This window comes from Colobus angolensis, unplaced genomic scaffold (assembly GCF_000951035.1).
Source record: "Colobus angolensis palliatus isolate OR3802 unplaced genomic scaffold, Cang.pa_1.0 Scaffold30, whole genome shotgun sequence".
Lineage (NCBI taxonomy): Eukaryota > Metazoa > Chordata > Mammalia > Primates > Cercopithecidae > Colobus > Colobus angolensis.
Window position 1 is genome coordinate 272,188 of NW_012116266.1, and position 25,813 is coordinate 298,000.

General features: G+C 36.8%; 1 protein-coding gene across 2 annotated transcripts in view; it reads right to left on the bottom strand.

The window, feature by feature from the left end:
• The window catches only part of PIKFYVE (phosphoinositide kinase, FYVE finger containing), a 94,284-nt gene that overhangs the window by 41,004 nt on the left and 27,467 nt on the right, over positions 1-25,813 (bottom strand). The window contains exons 8-16 of one of the 2 annotated variants that reach the window (XM_011949826.1): positions 18,020-18,158; positions 15,750-15,907; positions 14,490-14,601; positions 12,528-12,675; positions 11,833-12,000; positions 4,499-4,558; positions 2,373-2,502; positions 1,428-1,608; positions 444-518 (exon numbers count right to left, since the gene is read on the bottom strand). In XM_011949826.1, coding sequence (XP_011805216.1) covers positions 444-518; positions 1,428-1,608; positions 2,373-2,502; positions 4,499-4,558; positions 11,833-12,000; positions 12,528-12,675; positions 14,490-14,601; positions 15,750-15,907; positions 18,020-18,158 — 1,171 coding nt within the window. Of the gene's footprint in view, positions 1-443; positions 519-1,427; positions 1,609-2,372; positions 2,503-4,498; positions 4,559-11,296; positions 12,001-12,527; positions 12,676-14,489; positions 14,602-15,749; positions 15,908-18,019; positions 18,159-25,813 lie in introns of those variants that run through there. The other variant, XM_011949827.1, reaches the window with a different exon arrangement.

Below are 25,813 nucleotides of genomic sequence, written 5' to 3' on the forward strand. Positions count from 1 at the left end.
TGTGCTAGTGCTACAAAGACATAAGGTGAGAAAGATAACAGAAGAAAACTGACAGCTCTGTAGCCTAGCACTAGAAGAGCTATCAGCTTTAGAATGCTAAGCCTCTGGAAGGACTCCAGCCTACTAAAGAAACCCTGTCTCCCTACAATGTAATGGGATCAGGAGATAAATAATGCTAGTATCTTATCATTCTATTGATCTAGAAGCCTGATCCTCCCCACTTCCTCCTTCTGTCTGGTGAATTCCCATTATTCAAATTCCAATCCATTCATCCTCAGCTCTGGGAAATCTTCCCTGAACCTACCAAATTTCACCCCTATGGCAGACACAGCTGCCTTTCATTGTCCATTGTCCATTTCTTCCATGACTAAGGTGCCCCAGCTTGTTACCTAAGCACACAGCCATGGTTTGCTGGACTTCACTGCTGAACTGAATCACATTACCTTTTTATGTGCAATGTTCTTGGTACAAACAAAGCCATTGACAACCACAGAATCAAACTTCTTTCCACCTGGGATCTAATGGAACAATTAAGAAAACAATAAAATTCAATAATAACATGCTTAGAATCTAGTCAGATGTATGCTATTATTTCTTTCCATTTTTTTTTTAACTACTGTGTAATCAAATAAGAACAAAAAATTTCAGGAAATAATTGTTCCTTTCAACCAATGATCAACGGCATCTCTGCATGACTCTGTTTTCCCATCCCCTGTTCTCTAATGTACTATACTAGGACTCTAAAGTACTCACTGACTGAATAAACTAGCGCCATGTGGCGGTTAACACTACTGTTTAAGTTAAATATCACAGGGAAAAAGCACACACAGGACTCCATTACTATCTAAATCAGGGGTGTCCAGTCTTTTGACTTCCCTGGGCCTCATTGCAAAATGAATTATACTGGGCCACACATAAAATACACTAACAACAGTGGATGAGCTTAAAAAAAAAATTACAAAAAATGTCATAATGTTTTAAGAAAGTTTATGAATTGGTGTTGGGCCGGATTCAAAGCACTCTTGGGCAGCATGCAGCCCATAGGCCACGAGTTGGACAAGCTTGATCTAAATAAAGCAAATTACCCACTGCTTTTCCTCAGAACAGTGATCATAATCTGTGAGAATAGGGTTTCTCACAGCTGACGTGTCAAGAAGAGGAAGCAAGTAAGGAAGAACCTGTATTGGTTTGAGTTCCCAACCCATCTCCGATATAACTCATCCTTTCCATTCACCTCTCACTTCCTATGCGTGGCTTCCATGACTCCTAAGTGCACTGCTAACAAACAAGGCAGACAGCAAAACCTCCTACTCCTCATCTAGCAACCCTCAGGGTAATGACTCTTTTTAGATTACCATTAAGAGAAAAATTATAATCAGTCCTGCCTCATCACTTCCTAGTATTAGTAAAACATTAGCAGAGCTCACTTTTTTGATGTGGACAAACTGACGGATATCCATGTCATCGTCCTGGTTCTTGACATCAGGTCGGACTGTCTGAACAACCTGGCAGACCAATGACACAATGATGTCCCTCCAAGATGATGACAGTGAGTCACTATGGAGCAACTGCTGGAGTAGTGCCATCATGTGGTTATGATTAGCTGAACTATAAAAATATTATAAGAAAAAAGTTGGCATAGTTAATACTGCCAGAGACAATAATTCTGATGATAAAACAGTCTACAAAGAAATAAACATAATTACGGTTCAGAGATAAGATTTTCTAGGTCAATATCATTCTTTCATTATATCTATACCTTAAGGATTTTGCATATAAATGAAATCTGAATATCTTCCACTAAGAAGTTCCCTGCAATTGACTGAAATGAAATTTTAACATGTAAAATGGGGACAGACAAGCAGAGTTTGGGGCTCTTGGTTTTTCTGTTTTTTTCTCTGAGACAAAGTCTTGCTCTGTTGCCTAGGCTGGAGTACAGTGGCGTGATCTCAGCTCACTGCAACCTCCACCTCTTGAGTTTAAGCAATCCTCCTATCTCAGTTTCCCGAGTAGTTATGATTACAGACCCACACCACCACGCCTGGCTAATTTTTGTATTATTAGTAGAGACGGGGTTTTACCATGTTGGCCAGGCTGGTCTCGACCTTCTGACCTTGTGATCCTCCCGCCTCGGCCTCCCAAAGTGCTGGGATTACAGGCATGAGCTGCCGCACCCAGTTGGGGCTCTTGGTTTTATAAGAAATGTAATCACAAGTCAAAATAGGTTTTATTTCCTAAGTAATCTTAGTATTCTTTACTTTCTAAGGAAAAAGAAAAATACCTCCCTTTTTAAGAGGAATGATGCATATGCTTATCAAGTCACTGAAGATAATAAAAGTGAAAAATTAAAATTTAAAATTTCATTTCCTTACAGCAACCTCTCCATGGCTTGTTTCTCCCCATTCTCCTCCCTTAGGAGCTCCAGGTTGTTATGATGCCAGCCCAAAGGTGTGAAAGGCAGCTCTTTGGATTTTTCCTCTACTCGACGATTAAATAAGGATTCTAAGTACAATATAAAATAAGTTATTACTTCATTGTCCTGTTTTATAACACCTACTCATGTATTTAGAAATGGCCCTTTCTCTTTATAAATGTTTTAAGTTAGCCAACATAAATTATTGGCGTAAAAAGGCAAGAACATGTAATAAACATATAAAAAAATGCATAAGAAAATACATACAAATACGTAAAATACGCTAAAAATACAGAAATGCAAGAATTAAGAAGAGCAGTAATTGGCAACCGCCAAAATCAGAAACTGTGAAAATCAAACGTACGTAACTAAGACTCTCAAGCCAATAATTATAAGCACAGCTTCTGAAAAGCAAATAAAATGAAACTTTTGCTTCTCTTTTCAATTTTTAAAAAGGAGGGTGTTAATATCCCCTTTAAAATCACAAACTGGGCTGGGCGTGGTGGCTCACGCCTGTAATTCCAATACTTTGGGAGGCCGAGGTGGGGAGATTGCCTGAGGTCAGGAGTTTTGAGACCAGTCTGGCCAACATGGCGACACCCCATCTCTACTAAAAGCACAAAAATTAGCTGGGTGTGGTGGTACATGCCTGCAATCCCAGCTACAAGGGAGGCTGAGGCAGGAGAATCACCTGAACCTAGGAGGAAGAGATTGCAGTGAGCCAAGGTCACGCCACTGCACTCCAGCCTGAGTGACAGAGCGAGACTCCATCTCAAAAATAGAAAGAAAAAAAAAAAATCACAAACTGAAAAGTGCATTCAACAGAAATCTAAATGCTGGCAGAACACATGATAGCGTGGGTGACGAATTTTCAAGAAAGAAGCTCAGCTCAGATATCCTAAAACAACAGATGACAGTGTAGAAAGTCTATTCAGACAATCCTCAATAGTGTTTCTCTTTCAATATTGGCACAGAGGTTTTTTAACAAAATTTTAGCAAGACAGACTCAAAAACATAAATATTAAAACATAATAAATAGTATTTATGTAGAATTTGTGTAAAATCTTTAAATTTTTTAAAGATGAGTGAAAACAGATCAAGACAAAAAATTAATAATAAATGCTTAACGAAAAAAATATGTTCACTAAATAACTATTGAATAATCTGACCAAATAAGTGGAAAGAAAAGAAGTAGGAAATGCTTACAAAAATTCTCTAACCTGTCCCCTCTTAAAAGCAAAACAAACAAAAAAACTTCTACCAAACAGCCCAGCAGATTACACAGTAAAGTATATGTCCATGACATGTGAAATACAAGAACTGCACATTTCAATTACATAAAGGGCCACTCTGTAAACTTCTAGCTGAACCAGATGCTTGGAGGTGAATTTAGAAGCACTGTCAAGCTATCAGACAAGCTGCAGTGGCCTCCTTGTACCAGCTTGCCTTCTCTCTTTGATTTGAAACCCTGGAAGCCAAGAAGGAAGGGAAATTTTCTCCCATTATCTGAGGCCTAACCAGTGGAGTACTATGGACCAATTAAGAATGTCTTTACTCTAGGAAGCTAAGCTAAGTGGGGAAGGAATAGGAGAAGGCTAATACTTTTCTATTCTCCTTTTGTGTCCAAAAGAAATTTATCAGCAGAGTTAGTTCTTTATCCTCTCCTGCCTACTTCTCTTCCTCACTCCACAGGACAAGCAGCATCCTTAACTGGAGATCTGCCTGTGGGCTTTTTGACAAATGTGACAATCCTTGATGAGATGTATATCAATACTTAATATTATATTCACAATATAGTTAAGTGTAAACTATGTCTTTAAAAGAATTAAGTTCAAATTCTACTTAAAAGTTTTAAACAATTACTTTTCACATCAGAGACCTCCTTCTTGCAAACCAAGTCCGAGTTTACATTCTTGGTTCTCAACACTCTCAAAATCACTATACATATTAAAAATTGTGTTCCCATACTACCATAATCAAATATATTTTCAGCACCTTCTCTGTGCCTATCAATGTGCTAAGCCCTAAGTATATCCTCATGAACAAAAGAGACACCATTCCACATACAGCTTTTTATAAAATTACCTTTGATGAAAGCGTCACTTATTGAGAGCTGTTGTCCTCCAGTGTCGGAAATCAAATACTCTGCATACCAGGGAGACAACAGAGAGGAGGAAGGAAAGGAGAGACATATGACTATAATATGTCAGCATAATTATATAGCAAAAACACCCACACACAAAATATTACTCATACTAAACCCATCACTGCCCAGCAAATTCAAGAAAGTTTTGGGTCAAAATGCCTCTTGATACTTGTTCTATGCACTTCATACTAAACTTAAGCAGACTTGCATTAATAACGCAATAGAGCCGTGAAACAATTCTCCTTAATTCAAATGTCAGATAGAGAAACGTTTTTCTCTTACCAAAACCAACCGGTTTATGAACATTAAGATCTTCAGATACTTGTACGACCATCTTAAAGCATTACAGTTCTTTTCACATGTAACTTGATGATTTAACAAATAATCACTTTGCCTATGCACAAAGTAGTTCACAGAGAACCCACCTGATAAAACAATACAAACTTTTTTAAAATTTCAGAATATAAGCTATAAAACAAATTAATACAGAAGTGACATTGGCAGGAAAAAAGACAAAACTCATCAGTATTTGTACTAGTTCCGAATAAGCATTTTTGTTTTTCAAAAATTATACCAAACACTGCCGAATTTTTGCTAGACATTAACTGAACACATTCTGAAGGCTTTTAATAAATAAAAAGGTTTTCTTACTAGTGAAACTTACTCTTTACTTCCCCATGAACTTTCTCTAGGTCTGTGACCAAGCATAGCTTAAATGGGGTTCTTTCCACTATGCAAATAAAAACACGATACACGTTAACTCCTTTAAGGTAAAGGTTCTCCACAAAATTTTCTCCAAGTTCATTTATAAACAACTGGGCTTTAAAAGTTACTATGTTTATAAGCCAATATGCTCATCCTTCCAACCAGGAAACAAAGAAAGTATTTTATTTAGAAAGTTCAAGTGCACTATGCCAAATACAATAAAATCGAGCATATGGACAAGACAGATGTTATACTTTATTTCTACTCTTCCCTTACAGAAATGACTAACACCAAATTCTCTCAGTTCAATTAATGTACTGTTCTTTACCAGCCTTCTCACACTAAAGCTTAATTGTATCTATGAGACTCCAGAAATGGTGGATTTTCCCCTTTTAGTTATGAAAAAAATTAAGCCTACAGAAAATGCTGTATACCATCCACCTGAGTTCAACAATTGTTAAGGATTTGCCATATATGTGTATGTTTCTTCCCTCCAATTATTCAAAGTTACACACATCATGACACTTTACCACTAGGACATCAGCACAACTCTCATAAAAATAAGGGTATTCTTCTCTACAGCACAGTATTATTTACACATTTGAGAAAGTTAACAATGTCTTAATAGCACAGAATTAGCCCATACTCAAGTTTATCCAACTGTCCCCAAAATGTTTTCTAATCAACAGTTTTTTTTTCAAGCCTCGATGCAAACAAGTTCACACATGGCATTTGGTTCCTGTATCTCTTCATTCTCTTTTAATCTAGAACAGATCTCCTGTCTTTTTTCCTTTTCATAAAATGAACTTCAAAAGAACCCAGGTTATTGTTCTGTGGGACGTCCCACATTCTGAGTACAATCGTCTTCTCATGGTGTGTTTAACTTGCTCCTCTATCCCATGTTTTCCTGTACACAGAAAACTGCATCTAGAGGTTTACAGAAGCCATGGTTTTCACCTTCTTCTCTAGGTTCTACTTGCTAACTTTCCAAGAATAGTTCAGAATCCTGCTTGCAACACATAGTAAAATATATTTTAATTGTACCATTCCCTAAGACTAATAATGAAAAATTAAGTTTGAAAATAGGGTTTTGTCACTTAAGATAGAAAGCATAAGTAGTATTTTTTAAAGTACAGATATTTCAACCAATTTTATAAATCCAATTTTCCTCAGCCTTAAACAACATAGGACAATCCATAAGAAAATATTTAATAAGTACTACCTTTAATTTCAATGTAAAGATAAAAAAAAATTCCCATTTGTTTTTATACAAAGGGAATGAAAACCAGAGGCAGAAGAATTCTATTATTCTTTCACATAACTACCAGTCTCCCTGGAAATCTTTATTTTCTGGTAATCAGTGTTCATCCTGACTGTAACACTGAGCAAACTATTACAACTTCACAAGAAAAAAAATGTAACAATAACTCATTAGTATGTTAAAAACTAACTAAGAGAGAACTGTGAAAGCCAGCTATATTTATTAAGAGATTTATGAACTCTTCAAATTATAAGGTTGCAAATGACCTAAGACATCAATTTAATAATTATGTTCTTCCTAACGCTGGAACCTTCTCTATAATATTCTCACTGAGTAGGCTAAAAGATTATAATTTCTTTTTAATTCTAGATCTAGGTTTTTCATTTCACAGATTTAGAATTAAAAGAAAATTTAGAAGTCCCCAAGTCTATGTAACCCATCACCCAATGTGGGCATCTGTCCTCAATAACTATGACAAGTGAACATTCAGACACAACCTGGACACTTCCCATGCACAGTGGCAAAAGTTCACTATTCCTGACTACTGAATCTATTTCTTCCTTCAGCCATATGCAAAATAAATATAATTTCTTTCAGGTACTCTTCAGATACCTAAAGGCAACACCAAGTCTTCTTTTCTCCATTTCAAATAGTCCAGATTCTCTTATCATGGTTTCCAGATGTCTTAGGATCCTGGCAACCTCGCTCTATTCATAAATCAGAACTAAACACAAAACATTAAATTGGATCCTGATTCTAGACATTATATGGCCACTAATGAAATCTACTATTGCACTGGGGGGTGCAGAGGGGTTGATACATCACACTCTTAAATTTGCAAATAACTAAAACTTAGATCTTTATCATACAAATTATTAAGAGTGACTTTCTCCAAAATACTAATAGTAAATGTGTTAAGCCTTATTATTATATTATGTTTAACTGTGTTAACTATCATCTTGTTAGTCTCAATGTATTGCTTGAGAAAATCAAGATTTTTAAATGTCAGTTCTACTATCCAACACACTAGCCATTCTTCCCAGATTTTAATTATTTGTGGATCTAAAAAACATTAAAAGTGCTGACCAAAAAAAAAGTGGTGAACAACACTAAATACAGGGAGTCAAATCCCTATAACATAACCTAGGAGCATCTGCTTCCTGTTGACATCAAATTATTAATTATCCTTTCAATATTTTGTACAACAAGCTACAAATCCACGTGTTAACACCAGTAGTGGGCCAGGTGCAGTGGCTCACGCCTATAATCCCAGCACTTTGGGAGGCTGAGGCTGGCGGACTGCCTGAGGTCAGGAGTTCGAGATCAGCCTGACCAACATGGTGAAACCCCGTCTCTACTAAAAATACAAAAATTAGCCAGGCATGGTGGCTGGTGCCTGTAATCCCAGCTACTTGGGAGGCTGAGACAGGAGAATTGCTTGAACCCGGAGGGCGGAGTTTTCAGTGAGCCAAGACCAGGCCATTGCACTCCAGCCTGGGCAACAAGAGCAAAACTTTGTCTCAAACAAACAAAAAAACAAAAAACAAAAAAAAAACCCAAAAAAAAACACCACTAGTAGTGGTATCATAAACTCTTACATTCACCAAACACACTACACTCTTTGTGTTTTTCATATTAAAAGCTCACACTAAGTAGAATGGTGGTTACCAGAGGTTGAGGAAGTGAAGGGAATGGGGAGATGATGGTCAAAGTGTAAAATGTTTCATTCAGACAGGAAGAATAAGTTTTTGAGAAATATTGTACAGCATGATGACTATAGTTAATAACAGTGTATTGTATATTTCAAAATTGCTAAGAGTAAATTTCAAAGGTTCTCACCACTAATAATAACAAGGATTTTTTTTTTTTTTTTGGTAAGATAAAGTCTCACTCTGTCATCCAAGCCGGACTGCAGTGGCAAAATCATGGCTCACTGCAGCCTCAACCTGCTGAGCTCAAGTAATCCTCCCACCTCAGCCTCCCAAATAGCTGGGACCACATGTGCATACCACCACACCCAGCTAATTCTTTTGTATTTTTTGTAGAGACGGGGTTTGCCACATTGCCCAAACTGGTAGTTTGTTGTGCAAAATATTGAAAGGATAATTAATAATTTGATGTCAACAGGAAGGGGATGCTCCTAGGTTATGTTATAGACTCAAGCAATCCGCCTGCCTCAGCCACTCAAAGTGCTGGGATTACAGGCATGAGTCACTGCACCCTGCCCCAACAAAAAGGATTTAAAATGATGAATATGTTCATTAGCTTGGTTTAATAAACATATCCATCATTTCAAATCCTTACTTGTTCCTCAATCATTCCATATTTTATACATATATTGTAACATCTTTTTATATCCCATAAATACATACAATTATAATTTGTCAATTTACAATTTAAAAAATAAAGCTCATACAGACTCCAAAGCCTGTGCTTTAAACAAATAAATATGACCATTGCTTTTGCCTCTTTTAACGTATTTCAAGTACGAAATTGTCCTCTTTGTCTACAAAGCTATTGAGAGATCATTAAATGTCTTATTAACATCAACAAAGATAGTATCTCTCATAGTCTTATCAATCTTGTATCACCATAAAAAATGGAAATGGGGTTGTTTTGGAATGACTTATTTTGGTTAACCAACACTGGTACCCAGTTACCACCAATTCCTTGTCTAAATACCATAGAACATTCTGTTCACTACACTTCTCCACATTTTTCCAGCTTCCAATGTCACATCAAGAACCCATCTTTAAAAAACAAAAAAAACAATGCATCTATCACTACAGTCATCTAGACTCTCTCCTACTCTTTGCAACTCTTCAAAGATAACAAACTCTGGCTCCATGATCCCAGATCCAAAGTCTTTCAATAACCTGGCATATAGTTTGCCTAAACCTGGCAACAGAATTGTTTAAAAAACCATTAATTCTCTATCTCTTTATTACCCTGGACTTCACTTTCCTCTTAACCACGTGTATTCTTTCCTGGTAAGATTAGTCTAAAGAGTGGGAAGGAAAAAAAGCCTTCTTTTAGTCATCAATCAATATTACATAACTTTCCCAAATAACTAGCCTAGTTTTTCTTTCTACTAAACTTTAAATCTTTCTCAGATATCCTTGACATTTTCTCCAACCTTCAGTGCAAGCTGGACTTCTATTACTGTCATTTTTCTTAAAAGTGCTGTCCCCTCTTTCAGATTTATTCCATGTAAGTTGCCACTTACAACTTTGATAGACAATCTGTTTAAAAGACTGATGGCCAGGAACAATGGCTCATGCCTGTAATCCCAACCCTTACGGAGGCCAAGGTGGGTGAATCACTTGAGGCCAGGAGTTCAAGACCAATTTGGCCAACATGGTAAAGCCCCATCTTTATTAAAAATACAAAAAATTAGTCAGGCATGGTGGTGTGCACTGGTAATCCCAGCTACTCAGGAGGCTGAGGTGGGATAATCACTTGAACCCGAGAGGTGGAGGTTGCAGTGAGCTGAGATCGCACAACTGCACTCCAGCCTGTTGTCTCTTAAAAAAAAAAAGGGGGGGATTGAGATCAGGGAGGTTCCAAAGGAGTCATATTTTTGTTAACTGCAGGTGTTTCTCCTGTCAATTTCCTTGGAGACACAATCTCAGGTTGTTACCATAACAATGTCATTTTTGGAGCCTCCTGTTCCATTCCACTCCACATGTTCTCAAGTTAGGTTTTCAAAAGTAAGTATCTGACTGTGCTCAGCAGTCTATCCTTTGCTATTACAAATTCTATGATGACAGGTCACTCTTCAAGATTTTCAGAACTCCTTTAACGTTCCAAGAGGTGAAATCATCAGCAAGTCAAAAGTGTACTTCACATTCTGCTTACAGCAAAATTCAATTGCCAACAGATGTGTCCAGAGAACAGATGTTCATCTGTGTGCCCCGACCCACATCTGTAAGTTTATACTCAAAACCTTCATAATATCCCCCATGTGACCACCATCTATAGTTAATTCTCACACAAGTGTCATATCTGCTTTTCCATCCTTTCATACTCACCCAAATATTCTCCATCATTTTTCCAGTTTCTGTTTTGAGGATTTCCATAAAGATGTCTATCTTACTCATGTTCAATGCTAGTCAAGTCTCCTCATTAACAGACCCTCTCTAAATTTCTTATTTTTAAATAATATATTCCTTTTTTATTACTATAACTCTTAAGTACCATTGTACCACATTTTGATAATAGCTAATACTGACAATTATGAGAAATTTGTTGGAGAAATATAAACTTGTATCAAATCATTTTAGTATAAATGTTTGGTTCAAAAGCTTCTGTTTTCTGATCTATTTTTAGGCTCAAAATAGAGTGCGCAAAACTAAGGCAAGCATTTCAGATCTAAGCAAGGAGACAATTCTACTTTAGACAGTTATATGTTTAAAATACAAACTCCAGGTAAAATCATGGAATAAAGTGCTTCATCTTTATAATATTGATTTTTCAGTTATTACGACATAATGAAATCCCTCATTTATTTATTTACTCATGTATTTTTTACTTATTCACTTCTGCACAATCCCATGATAGGACTATAATTTAAATTGGCTTTTAATTATATCCAATAAAGTAAGCCTCATCATCCATTTTAAAAACAGGCATTTCTTATGTGCTGCTGTTAGATTTTAGTAATGTTTACCTCTTTCTCCTTTTACACAAAATGTCTTTTGAATATGGTCACTACTATTTTTGAGCCAGTAGACTAAAGCATCAAATAAAATAGCTAAAAATAATGAATTCATTTTACATTAGAGAAGAAATTGTTTTAATAAACATAGAATATACATACTAACCATTATGAATTATTGTGGAGGTATTTTGGAACGTGTGAATGATTTTCCCCCAATCTGGTTCAAGCATCTTAATGAGTTTAGTGAAGTATTATGTTACTGGGTAACGGCAAAGGCAAACAGGCTTTAAAATGTTAAATGAAGAAAGAGAAAAGAATAGAGCAGAACATCCATGTTATAAATGCAAAGAAATGCCACCTTGGAAGTTGCACATTATGGGAAGAGCAGTCAGATGTGGTTCCTTTTAAAGACTACAAGCTTTAAACTGGGCATGGTGCTGCTGAGGAAGAAAACAAGAAACAAAAGGAATCAACCAAAAAAGGTATGGGGAGGAGGTGTGGGAGAAATGAGAAAGGGTAGAACAAAACCCACACCAAATCCCCTCAGCCACATCGGACAGAGGAAGCCAGAAAGACAGGCTGGCATGAGATTCTATGGCCCAGCTGTCCAGCCTGTGTTTGGATTCCAGATGGTGACTACCTCCTACCTTTTTGGTCAGCAGGGTGAGGGGGCACATGTGGGTACTTGGAGGGCTTCTTGATATGGAAGTTCACGTTGTCCAGCTCCACGTTCAGGCTGATAGAAGCGGCTGAGTCACTGTCCACTGTGGACTGGAAACTGCTGACTGATGTGCGCTTGCTAGGACTGGCAGAATCTTTTAGTGTTGGGAAGGGGAAAGAAATATAGGGAGAGGAGGGGAGTAAAAATGGGTTTTATCAGGGTATTGGAGGAAAGGAGAAAACTGTTTTTTTAATATACAAGCCCAATGTGCAATACCAAAATGGATACAGTATTTTCACGTACTTCTGTGTAGACTTAATAAAATTTGAACAAGTTAAATGTAAAATCAATTTTTAAAATGAAGAAATATATTGGAGGTTCTGCAGAGAGAAAGTCTGATATCATAGTGAAGAGATGAGAAAGTTGTCTGCTGCCATATTATTAGTTCAGTTATTTTTAAGCTGCTGCAAACTATAGACTATGGTAAAATCTAGAAATGTCAGCCTAACAAGTTGGTTTAAGAAAATACTGTATCTAAGACAAAGACTGCTATCAGATGTTTCCATTTAGTTGGAGCCATAAATCATAAAGCGGAATTATTTCAACAAACAAGGTAATCATTTTATCATTCATACACAGTAATGACCCATCAAAACTAAAATGTTAGAAAGTTAAACTCACTAGCCAAATTATCGTCACCTTCTTCAGCTATCTGTTCTGTGTCACTGTCATCAAACTTTATGTCTTTAAACCAGGATGGTTCAGAGTGTCCTTCCACGGAGTTCACTGAGTCACTGTCTGGAGAAGGCGTCTCAGAAAATTCTGTACTCTGAAAGGATGAAGACAGGATCCAAGCAATTGGCCCTCAATGGCAACAATGTTAAGGCTGTCACACTATAAATAAATTGTAGTCCAATATTTCTATGAACTTAACAATTGAATTTATATAAAAATAAACAAATTAACAAAAACTCAATTATAAACCAGAATCATACTGACGATTCCACTCTTTAAAATTATAATTTTCATTAACTAGAAGACTTAAGTTGTATATTAAGAACAAAACATTTTTTTGATACAGATTTTAGAGTGTTTCATTTCATGCCTTAATCCTGAGAGTGAAGATAGCTTAGAATTTATTTTAGCTCTGGGGAAACTCTCTCCAGAACACATATTGGAAAATAAATTTTAATCAATCACACCACACTAGTATTTGGAGTCATTTGTCTCTTCTAACCATTGACTTTCCAATTTTAGTTCACAAAGGTGTTACTAAACATTACACAGCTGACCCTTGAACAAGGGTTTAAACTGCAAGAGTCTACTTATATGTAGATTTCTTTTTCTGCCTCTGCAGACAGCAAAAGCAATCTCTTCTTTTCCTCCCTCCTCCTCAGCCTACTCAACATGAAACAATGAGGATGAAGACTTTTGTGATGATCCATTTCCACTTAATGAATAGTAAGTAAAGTTTCTCTTCCTTATGATTTTCTTCATGTTTCTGTAGCTTACTTTATTGTAAGAATATGGTATATAATACACATAACATACAAAATATGTATTAATTGCCTGTTATTGATAAAGATTCCAGTCAACAGTAAGTTATTAGTAGTTAAGTTTTGGGGAAGTCAAACACCGGTGAATTTTCAACTCTTCAGGGGGTCAGTATCCCTAACTCTTAAGGGTTGGCTAAATATGCATGTGTGCCTGTGTGTGTATATATATGTATATATATGTTTATATATGTGTGTGTGTATATATAACCCACATATTGTATCAAATTACATAAACCAAGAGTGAACATATATCTTTTTTTGAAGTTATATTTTTAAATAATTTCCACTTCCCTAAAACAAAAAAATATATATTCATCAGTATACCATTGTTTTTGTTTGTTTGTTTTGAGATGGAGTCTTGCTCTGTCACCCAGGCTGGAGTACAATGACGCAATCTCAGCTCACTGCAAGCTCCACCTCCCGGGTTCATGTCATTCTCCTGTCTCAGCCTCCCAAGTAGCTGGAACTACAGGCACCCACCACCACGCCTGACTAATTTTTTTGTATTTTTAGTATAGATGGGGTTTCACCGTGTTAGCCAGGATGGTCTCCATCTCCTGACCTCAGATGATCTGCCCACCTCGGCCTCCGAAAGTGCTGGGATTACAGGTGTGAGCCACCGCACCTGGCCATCATCACTATTGTTATACAATAGTGCTAGAGCCAAAATTATTTCAACAGATGCCATAAAATTTTTCATTGTATTATTTATACTCTCACTTAGTTCTAAAAACATAGGCATAATAAAACCAAAAACCATTAAAGTTAAATGATAAGCAACTATAAACACCATAAAGCCAAATTTAAGAACTACCACACCAACTAAAAAAAGTGTTTGATTCTTACTTTTTTCCTTTTTATTGTCTGATCAAATTTAAAGTAAACGATAAAATGTTTGATTCTAATGGCAGCTTTTTCATTATTGCTGCCTGCCAAGTAAAAAAAAATGTTTTAACTTTCCTCAAACAGCAGGAAAAAATGTTAGAAAAAATTATCTTCTAATAAACTACTTTTTATTCCCACTGATGAAGAAAGACTATAAAATAAGCTTGCTACATTCTAATTGGCAGTAAACACTGAAAAGTACCTGCAGTGGTCTATACAGCGCATACTCATCTCTGAAAAGCTGGTCGTGATGACTAACACAATCCAGCCAACGTCCATCAACCATTGCTTGTCCAATCGCTATAGCTTGTGCCCTGAATCAAGACCCACAAAAATGAAAAGTTTTAAAAGTCAGTCAGAACAGTTAAGTACCAGATAAGACACAACCTTAAATTTTTTTTTCAGTTCTAATCAGAGTTAGAATTTCATATGGCCCTTGGATAAGTAAAGGACAAAACAAGACAGAGTTAAAGCATATTAAAAGATTCTTCCAGGTACTATAGTAAAGGACAAGAAACTACTGGTAAGGCAGTCCTAACAAAACCTAATTTTAATAACAGCAAGCATTGACTGAGTATTCAATGCATGCACAACCCTGTACTTAACAGATTTAAAAAATGTTGAGAAAAGCTCCTACCTTCAAGGAGCTTAGTTTTAATAAGACAATAGCAAACATTACAGATACAGGCATAAAATATGTATACATATATACATGAAATAGACACTTAATGACACGTTACATTATATGGCATTTCACAATTCATAAAGCACTTCAGCCAATATTATTTCATCCCCCACAGTTTATTCACAGGACCACATAATTTTCCTCATACTGAAGAAGTCTCAAAGAGATTGAATAATGTGACTAAAAGCACAAAGCTAAAAAATATATACAGCCAAAATTGCAACCAGGGCTTTACTGCTTAAAGTTATTTCTCTTTACTTCTTTACGTACCTTTTTCTTCCCGTGAGAGGAGGAGTAGCTAATCTGAGAAAATAGTAAAAGCTAGGGTATATGTGTATTTGAAAAGCAGGACCTGTTACTCTTTTTTATAAATGATTTATGAGGCAAGCTAGGACCCGACAGGCATAGCTCACACAGGTTACAACCTGTCTAGATTAAATACTCAACACAGGTTACAACCTGTCTAGATTAGTGAACAGTAGCTGAGGAATTCTTTGGCCTTAGGTTCCAGCTACATTCTCTAATCCTGCTTTGCTAGACAGTTCTTCTGCTTTTAATAAGGTAAATTAAGATCCCATTTGGCTCCTTGTACTCCTTGCACCTGTTCTCTGCTGGTTTAAACTCAGACTGGAGGAGGGTTAAATAATTAGCACACTAAACCATCAATCAGATAAAACAAAGAGCACCCTAACTCTACAAAGAAATCTATAACTCTTACTATCTTCAAATATGTTTTCTCATTCAAAACATAGAAACCTCTTTCTAAGACCAGAATACCTTGTGGCAATGTGCCCATTTCGGATTAGCCAGTTGACTAATTCCTTTCCTACAATGCAGTTGGGATGCGTTCTCAACCAGTAGCGGTGATCCTGAAACTCCATTCCACTGCTGTGATGGCAGATTTTTTTCCACAGGTCCTTTAACTGAACACTGTCCTGCAATCACATTAACAGCAAGTAGTTACTCTTTAGAAAAATGCTATATACTTTTTCAGATGTTTTCCTGTGATTTTGAGACTCATAAAAGGAAACCTAATTTGGATTTATGGTAGCTAACTCACACAATTTAATACAAATGACATATACATGGGAACAGCTTGAACTCAGCTCATCTAATTCCAAACGTAACTTTTTCTCTTGAAAACCAATTATTTCAAATACTTCTTTTTTCAGTCAATGGCACATCTCCTATTTATGTATTCTTCTTTGGAGATGGGGCAAGGCAGAGGGAGACAATAGTTAATCACACTAACCTAAGGTAACTGTTCCTAGAGGCTTTCACTCCACCACATCTCACCAGGTACCCAACTGTCAGATGAGTTTCTTTTAAAGGAAGACCTTCAGTAAATTACTCCCTTCTCAAAAAATTTCTGAATGTTCCTCAGCAACTAAAGGTTCAAATCTACACCTGTAAGTACAGAATTCATTGCCTTCCACCAGGTAGTCCCAAATAACTTTCCTTTCTCATTGCCCCCAGACTCCTATTTAAACTCTCTTCCAATTAAAAAATCTTACTTCTGGCCATGGAAAACATCATGCTTATTCCTACCTCTATATCTTTCTTCACACCTTTAAATAAGATTCACCTTCCTCACTGCCTATCCAAAACTATTCCATCTCTCAAGGTCCAGTTCAAGCCCTTCAGTTTAAGCCTTTTTCTGATTCCCTCATTAGTAATGAGCTGTTTTTTGAATTCTTACATGACATATAGTCATATTATTTGATATTGTTAAAGTATTACTACTTCCACTATTAAGGATCTTCTCCCTGATCTTATTTCTACCTTTTGTGAGTTTGTTGGTTTGTTTGTTGTCTTAGAGACAAGGTCTTGCTATGTTGCCCAGGCTGGAGTGCAGTGGCTATTCATGGCCATGATCACAGCACCCTACAGCCTCAAACCCCTGGCCTCAAGAGTCCTCTCGCCCTAGCCTTCCAAGTAGCTGGGACTACAACTGCATGCCACACCTGGCTCTTACTTCTACTTTTGAATTATAAGCTTGAGGACACAGCCATATCTTCCATTTCTCTGAGTCACTCTTAGAATTGAACACAGTAATGCACAGATAAATTCAATAAGCAACTGATTATTTCATATAAACATATAGTATTAAATGACTGAAAAGTGTTACATGTGTATAACAAACATGCTTCAAAGCTTAAATAGCAATATGGGACCTAAGAGTTAAGCTCTCTTATTATGTAGGTAACTGAATTCTGATTTTACCAGACAAAAGGGGTAAAAAAAAATACTGGCCAGGTATGGTGGCTCACACCTGTAATCCCAGCACTTTGGGAGGCCAAGGCAGGCAGATCACGAGGTCAGGAGATCGAGACCATCCTGACCAACACTGTGAAACCCTGTCTCTACTAAAAATACAAAGATTAGCTGGGTGTGGTGGCATGTGCCTGTAGTCCCAGCTACTCAGGAGCCTGAGGTAGGAGAATCGCTTAAACCTGGAAGGGAGAGACTGCAGTGAGCCAAGATCCCGCCACTGCACTCCAGCCTAGTAACAGAGCGAGACTCCATCTCCAAAAAAAAAAGGAAAAAAGAAAAGAAAAGAAGAAAATATTAATGCAATGAGTACAGAATACTTGACCCATCCCTCAGGTGATCCTAGAAAAACTGAAGCTAAGCACTTCTGTTTAACTGATACACTATTTCATTTATATGTTTCTTTTTAAAAAGACTCAGTGACAGGCTGGGTGCAGTGGCTCACACCTGTGGGGAGCCAAGGTGGACAGATCACTTGAGGTCAGGAGTTTGAGACCAGCCTGGCCAACATGGTGAAACCACGTCTCTACTAAAAATACAAAAAATTAGCCAGGTGTGCTGGCACGTGCCTGTAATCCCAGCTACTCAGGAGGCTAAGGCACCAGAATCGCTTAAGTCTGGGAGGCGGAGGTTGCCGGGAGCCAAGATCACACCACTGCACCCCAACCTGGGCGGCACACCGAGACTCTGTCTCAAAAAGAAAAAAAAAAGACTCAGTCACATAAACATTCTCTATGCTCAAAACTAGCAATAGGTCAAAGATACTGGACCAGTACCAGAAGAATTTTGCGTTCATCCTCAGTGGTCTCTGTCCTAACATATGTTCGGTTAGCCTGGGGACTGACAGATGTCTCATATGAAGGTACCATAGGAGAACCAGATCTATCCAGTGACAGGTTAGTAATGCTGGCTGATCTGGAAATAAAAACAAAAAGTGAAATCACAGGTGTAAATTCTTCTTCAATATATAGAATTACAGAGAAAATTCATTTTTAAATAAATGATTATTTACCAATGTTAAGGGTACTTTTAAAAGTATTTATGATGGTTATGCATGATACTATCATTGGAAGAAATCTGGTAAAGGATACCCAGAAATTCTCTGTACAATATTTGCAACTCTATGTAAGTCTACATTTTGCAATTCTATGTGTGTCTAAAACTACTTGGAAATAAGTTTAAAAGAAAGTAGCTACGGAAAGATTACAGGAAAACAATTATATAGCTCATATATCAGTAATATTTCAAAGGGAATAGATACAAAGTCTTCTTGTTAAAATGCTGTAAGTCAGTGGATTTTTTTTTTTTTTTTAAATAACAAATATAAAGACAAACTAAATGCAGAAATCATCTTGCAGATCAGGGTCAGGAAACTATGGCCCACAGGCCAAATCTAGCCTGCTTCCTGTTTTTGTATAGCCCATGAACTAAGAAGGTTTTATAGTTAAACATATGCAACGCAATCAGTCTGATGAAGGGAACACCAATTTTGATGTCCAAATAAGCAAAATGTTATTACCAAAAAAAAAGAATTCCTTTCTTCTCACTAGTAGACCTATATTTAAAATATTGTCCTCAAGTATTATTACATTATGCTGTTTTGTCAGTAAAAAAATTACAAGAAATTTGTTTCTTCTCTTAATATCAGTATTCATACATATCCTTTATTTTAACTCTTGGTAAAGTTACCAAACAAATGACTTCAAAGTGGAATACCAATTGCATCAAGGAAACTTTAATTTATTTAAAAGAAAAGGTAACTAGAAATTTAGTTGGCTTCTATCTAGAAAAAAATTAAACCCAATTTTAGCTTCCACATAAAGGATAAAAGGCAAAAGCACCTATGATGTGTTAGACTATATATATGTAACTCATTCATTAGGGCAGTATCTGTATCTTCCCACATTTAATCTTCACAGCATCCTATGGAATATGTATTACTAGCTCTATTTTACAGATAAAGAAATCAAGAATAAGGGATTCAGTAATCTGCCTAAAGTAGCTCGACTAATATGTTTCAGGGCTGCCACCTACAATTAGGTGGCAATTGAAAAACCGTATTTCCCCAGTATAAGATAAAAATATTTTTTAAATAATTTAAGAAAGTATTCACAGGTTTAGCAAAGTGTTAATAGGAAACCACTGATATCAAATAGTCAATAAGCAATTTTTTTAAATAATTGGTTATTTATTTATTGGCATAGTCTTTTAGTGAAAGCTTGCTATTACGTCCTAATTTAATCTCTTTTCCAAAGGGTACATTATCCATACATTCTATTTCTCTATCATTCTAACCATCCCTACACATATTCTAATATAGAGGCAATAATAAAAGAAAATTAGTCAATTTTGCTGTCAAAAGCTCTAATAAGTAAGCTAGTAGCAAGAATACTGATTAAAATTATATTTAGAGATAGCACTCACTGACTAAATTACATCTTTCCTAAAGACTTACATCTTTTGAGAAATGTCTGTTCATATCCTTTGCCCACTTTTTGATGTATGTTTATTGCGGCACTATTCACAATAGCAAAGACTTGGAATCAACCCAAATGTCCATCTGTGACAGACTGGATTAAGAAAATGTGGCACACATACACCATGGAATATTATGCAGCCATAAAAAAGGATGAGTTTGCGTCCTTTGTAGGGACATGGATGCAGCTGGAAACCATCATTCTTAGCAAACTATCACAAGAACAGAAAACCAAACACCGCATGTTCTCACTCATAGGTGGGAACTGAACAATGAGATCACTTGGACTCGGGAAGGGGAACATCACACATCGGGGCCTATCATGGGGGGGGAGGGGGGAGGGATTGCATTGGGAGTTATACCCGATATAAATGACGAATTGATGGGTGCTGACGAGTTGATGGGTGCAGCACACCAACATGGCACAAGTATACGTATGTAACAAACCTGCACGTTATGCACATGTACCCTAGAACTTAAAGTATAATAATAAAAAATAAATAAATAAAACATAAAAATAAAAAAAAATTACCTGTTAATATTAAAAACATTGCTTTAAAAAAATAAAAATAAAAAAAAGACTTACATCAATCTTAGCCTTAATTCAAAACATATACATTGTAAATTAGCACAGGTAGCCCTACACTTCTACACATGCCAACAGGAATACTGTAATTTTCCCCATCTTTTTAAAAACCATCTCTTGACTCCACATCCCTTTGCTGCATTTCCCTCTACTTTACAGCAAAATTCCCATCTCCAGTAACTCTTCCATTATCTCTTGAACCCCAAACCCACTGACTGCCTATCAAGATTACCAATGTGTCGTTAAATCCAGTAGTCAGTTTTCACTCTTTATCTTACTTAACATATCAGCAGCATAACTCCCCTTCCTTGAAAAACTTTCTCCACTTGACTAATAAGATAAATACCCTCCTGGTTTCCCTGTCACCTCACTGGCCTCTCCCCTCGTCTCCTTTTCTGGCTTCTCTTGATTTCTCCAATCTCAGTCCTTAGTCCTTATTTCCTTCCTTCTCACACTCATTCTCTTGATGATCTCCATCCAAGTTCATAGCTTTAAATACCACGCATATGATGACAACATCCAAGTTTATATCTCTACCCTGTAGCCCTCCCCTAAATTCTGGATTCATATATCCAACTATTTGACATCTCACTTGGATGACGATATCGCAGATTCACACATCTAAAACCAAACTGTTCCTCCCAGTTGGCAATTCCACCCCTCCAACTGCTCAGGCCAAAGACCTGAGTCATCTTTCATGTCTTTCTGTTGAAGCCTACATCCAGTTGGTTAGCAAATCCTATTAGCTCTACAATCAAAATACATTTAGAATTTGTCTATTTCATCCAGGCATGGTGGCTCACACCTATAATCCCAGCACTTTGGGAGGCTGGGGCAGGTGGATCACCTGAGGTCAGGAGTTTAAGACCAGCCTGGCCAACATGATGAGACCCTGTCTCTATTAAAAATACAAAAATTCCCCAGCCATGCTAGCAGGTGCCTGTAATTCCAGGCTAGCGGGAGGCTGAGGCACAAGAATCGCTTGAACCTTGGAAGCGGAGGTTGCAGTGAGGTGAAATTGCGCCACTGCACTCCAGCCTGGGCAGCAAAGTGAGACTGTCTCAAAAAAAAAAAAGTCATGTCATCCTTCCACACTCCACCCAAAACTCTCCAACAAGGGAAAGGTTTTCAGAGTAGAATGTCAACTAATAAACGTAAAAGCAATGATAGACTTAGAAAAGTCACCATTTTGCAAACATAATAACATTGCATTTCAACAAGTATCATAAATGAATGCTAAAACTATTGACTGAAAGATTAGTAAGATATAGGGTATTCATGCAGTTTCAAAGTATCTCCCCCACATATTACTTACTAATTACAAAGGATAAAATAGTAACTTTACAGTGGAGAAACCCAACATGTAAGAGATCAAGTCAGCAACACCAATGGGATAAACTTGTATTGTGTCCTTTATAACGTAACAGACTGAGAAGGATGTAGCACTCATGTAGTATTTCTGCCCCAAAACTGCACAGCCCAAATCTAATCATAGGAAGCTTCTGATAAACTTAAATTGATGGGCATTTTACTAAACAATTGGTCTATCCTCTTCACAAAGACAGAGTAAAGAAAACCAAGACATACGACAAATACAGTCAATGTATGATTCTGAACTAGATCACAGATTGGGGGGAAAATCAGTACAAAAAAATATTATTAGGACAACTGGCAAAATCTGAATACCTGCAGTATATTACATAATAGAAATTTACCACTGTTAAAATTTCCTAAATTTGTTATGTAAGAGAACATGATTGTTGTGAGGAAAAACACTGAAGTATTCAAAACTAAAAAACTGGACTTTCTACTTCTGGTCTAGCATGTGAGCATCTTCACTCCATCTCAACAACTAAAACCTGAACAAACAGAAAAATCATCAACTGTTCTTAAGTCCATTAGAGAAGTGAGGTCGCAAGCCAAATCCTGCTCCAAATACTGCAGAGACAAACAAGCAGATACAGAGGATCACAACTCACTGGAGCAGAAGCTTCCATGGGAACCAGTACTAGGGTAGGAAAACCTAAAATCAAATTGACAAATTCCTCAAGGCTCAGTGTAGACATACCAGAGATACAAATTCTAGGTGAACCCAGTCATGGGGGTAGTGGGGATGTTTTTGGGAGTTTCACTTCCAGATCTACCATGTCCTCACAGTGAATGTCAGAAAAATTCCCTCCTGCTTCTGGCTTCCAGCAGAGGGAGAGAATAAACAATTTAAAAACACGTCAGATCATTCTGTTCTTCATAACAATTCCGCCCTGAGGAGAAACTATTTTACCAGAGTCTACTAACCTGCTGGAGTTATATCAGAGCTTAACCTACCCAGGGAGAAGGAAATCCCCAACCGCAGCCCCTTCTAGCCTTCCACACGGGGGAAGAAAAATCCCCAACTCCAGCCCCCTCCAGCCATTCTGTCTCACCTAAAGGGAGAAAAAGAAAAAAAAAAAAAACAAGAAGCCCTGATAAAGTTTACAGTTCAGCGGCACAGGCTCACTTGTGAGAATGACTCATAGAACTAGAGACCACTTCACCTCCCCCTCACATCCTATCACTACATCACTAAAGGCCTATTTACCATAGTTTCCTTTACCCAGTACATATGTCCACCTTTCAACAAAAAATCACAAGGCATAATGAAAGCCAAAAAACACAGTTCAAAGACACTGAACAAGCATCCAAAACAGGCTCAACATGAATGTGGGAATTATCAGTCTAGGAACTGTTTCTAAAATATAATTCATATGTTAAGGGTGTTAATGGGAAAAGTAAACAACAGGCAAGAACAGATAGATAATGTAAGCAGAGAGATGGATATTCTAAGAAAGAAACAAAAAAGAAGTGTAAGAGATCAAAAACACCATAACAATAAAGAGTGCCTTTGATGCGCTCTTAGCAGACTAGACAGAGGTAAGGAAAGAATCTCTGAACTTGAGGCTATCTCAAGGGAAACTGCCAAAACTGAAAAGCAAATAGAAAAAAGATCCAAGAACTGTGGGACAGCTACAAAAGGTATAATATAAATGTAATAGGAATACCAAAAAAAAAAAAGAAGAAAGAGAGAAAGGAACACAAGCAGTATTTGAAGCCATAATCACTGAGAATTTCCCCCAAATTAATGTCAGATGCCAAGCCACAGGTCTAGGAAGCTCAGAGAACACAAGTGTGGATAAATTGCAAAAAACTACACTTACGCAAAACTAAGAGCATTCAAATGGCAGAAAGTCAAAAATAAGGAAAAAAGATCTTGAAAAAACCACCTTAAAGACCAAGTGTGGCGGCTCACACCTGTAATCCCTGCACTTTGGGAAGCCAAAGCAAGAAGATCGCTTGAGGCCAGGAGTTTGAGACCAGCCTGTGCAACACAGCAAGACCCCACCTCTATTTAAAGAAAAAAAAGAAACCTTACCCATAGAGGATCAAAGATAACAAATACATCTGACTTCTCCTCAGAAGCCATGCAAGCAGAAAGAATGAAGTGAAATATTTAAGATGTTGAGAGAAAAAAGCTGCCAACCTAGAATTCTGCACCCGATGATACCCTTCACAAGTGAAGGAGAAGTAAAGCCTTTCTTAGACGAACGAAAACTGAGGGAAATTTTTGCCAGTAGACCTGCCTTGCAAAAAATGCTGAAAAGGCAGAGAGAAGGAATATGATATAGGTGAGAAACTTAAATGTATTAATACACAAAGAAAAACATCAAAGAAGGAATAAGTTAAAGTAAAAACTTTTCTTCTTCTTACTGTTAGTTGACATAACAGATAACTATTTCTTCAAAATAAAAGCAACAATGTATTCAATTATGAATATATGCATCCTTATATGTAAGTGAAATGAATGCCAATGATACAACAGATGGGAGGGGAAAATTGGGAGTATTTTGTTATAAGGTATTTGCATTACCTGTGAAGTTGTATAGTATTATTTCAAAGTAAATGTGGATTAGTTGTAAATTACATTGCAAACTCTAGGGCAATCACTAAAAAAAGTAAGAATAACATAACTGCTATCTTTTAAAAAGGAGAGAAAATGGAATAACATAAAATAATTAAATACATAAAGGTGGAAAAGGTACAGAAGACAAAAACAGGAAGAACGAACAAGAGTAACAAGTAGAAAACAGTAACAAATACGGCAGATATTACTCTAACTATATCAGTAATCACCTTAAATGTCAATAGTCTAAATACACCAACTAAAAGACAGAAATGGTTAGAATGGATCAAAAAATAAGATCCAAAAATACATTGTCTACAATAAACCTAATTTAAATACAAAGATACATACAGATTAAAAAATAAGTAAATGGTCAAAATGTCACTATTTACCCCACAAATATGTACAATTATTATGTGTCAATTTTAAAAATTAATTTCTAAAATTTTAAATAAAATCAAAACAGGATACATGAAAAAAGTAAACAGATGGAGAAAGATATACCACGTTAACGCTAATTTTAAAAAAAAGGTCAGGAGTAACTATATTAATTTTCAGAGAGAACAGACTTCAGAGCAATCAAAGATAAAAAGGGAAATTACATAATGATAAATCAATACTCCAAAAGACAGAACAATCCTTAATATGCATGCTCGCTCCTAACAGAGTACCAAAATGTATGAGGCAAAAACTGATAGAACTGCAGGAGAAATAGATGAATTCATTATTATAGCTGGAGATTTTAACACCCCTATCAGAGATGGACACATCCAGCAGAGAGAAAATCAGTAACAACATAGCTGAACTCAACAACACCATTAATCAGGTGGATATAAAGGACATCTTATAGACTGCTTAATTCAACAACAGAATACACATTTCTCTCAAGTCACATGGAACATTCACCAAAACAGACCACATTCTGGGCCATAAAACACACCATAACAAATGTAAAAGAGTAGAAATCATACAATGTCTGCCTTCAACAACCAAAATGAAATCAAACTAGAAATCATTAACAGAAGGACAGCTACAAAATCCCAAAATCCTTGGAGATGAAACAACACACTTGTAAAAAAAATACATGAGTCAAAGAAGAATATCAAGAAAAATTTTTAAATATTTGTTACAAAATGAAAATGAAAATACAACTCATCTAAATTCGTGGAATGCAATGAAAGCAGTGCTTAGCGGGAAATTCATAGCACAAAGTACATACATTTAAAAAGAAGATCTAGGGCCGGGCGCGGTGGCTCAAGCCTGTAATCCCAGCACTTTGGGAGGCCGAGACAGGCGGATCACGAGGTCAGGAGATCGAGACCATCCTGGCTAACATGGTGAAACCCGGTCTCTACTAAAAAATACAAAAAACTAGCCGGGCGAGGTGGCAGGCGCCTGTAGTCCCAGCTACTCGGGAGGCTGAGGCAGGAGAATGGCGTAAACCCAGGAGGCGGAGCTTGCAGTGAGCTGAGATCCGGCCACTGCACTCCAGCCTGGGCGACAGAGCAAGACTCCATCTCAAAAAAAAAAAGAAGATCTAAAATCAATCATCTAAGCTTCCACCTTAGGGA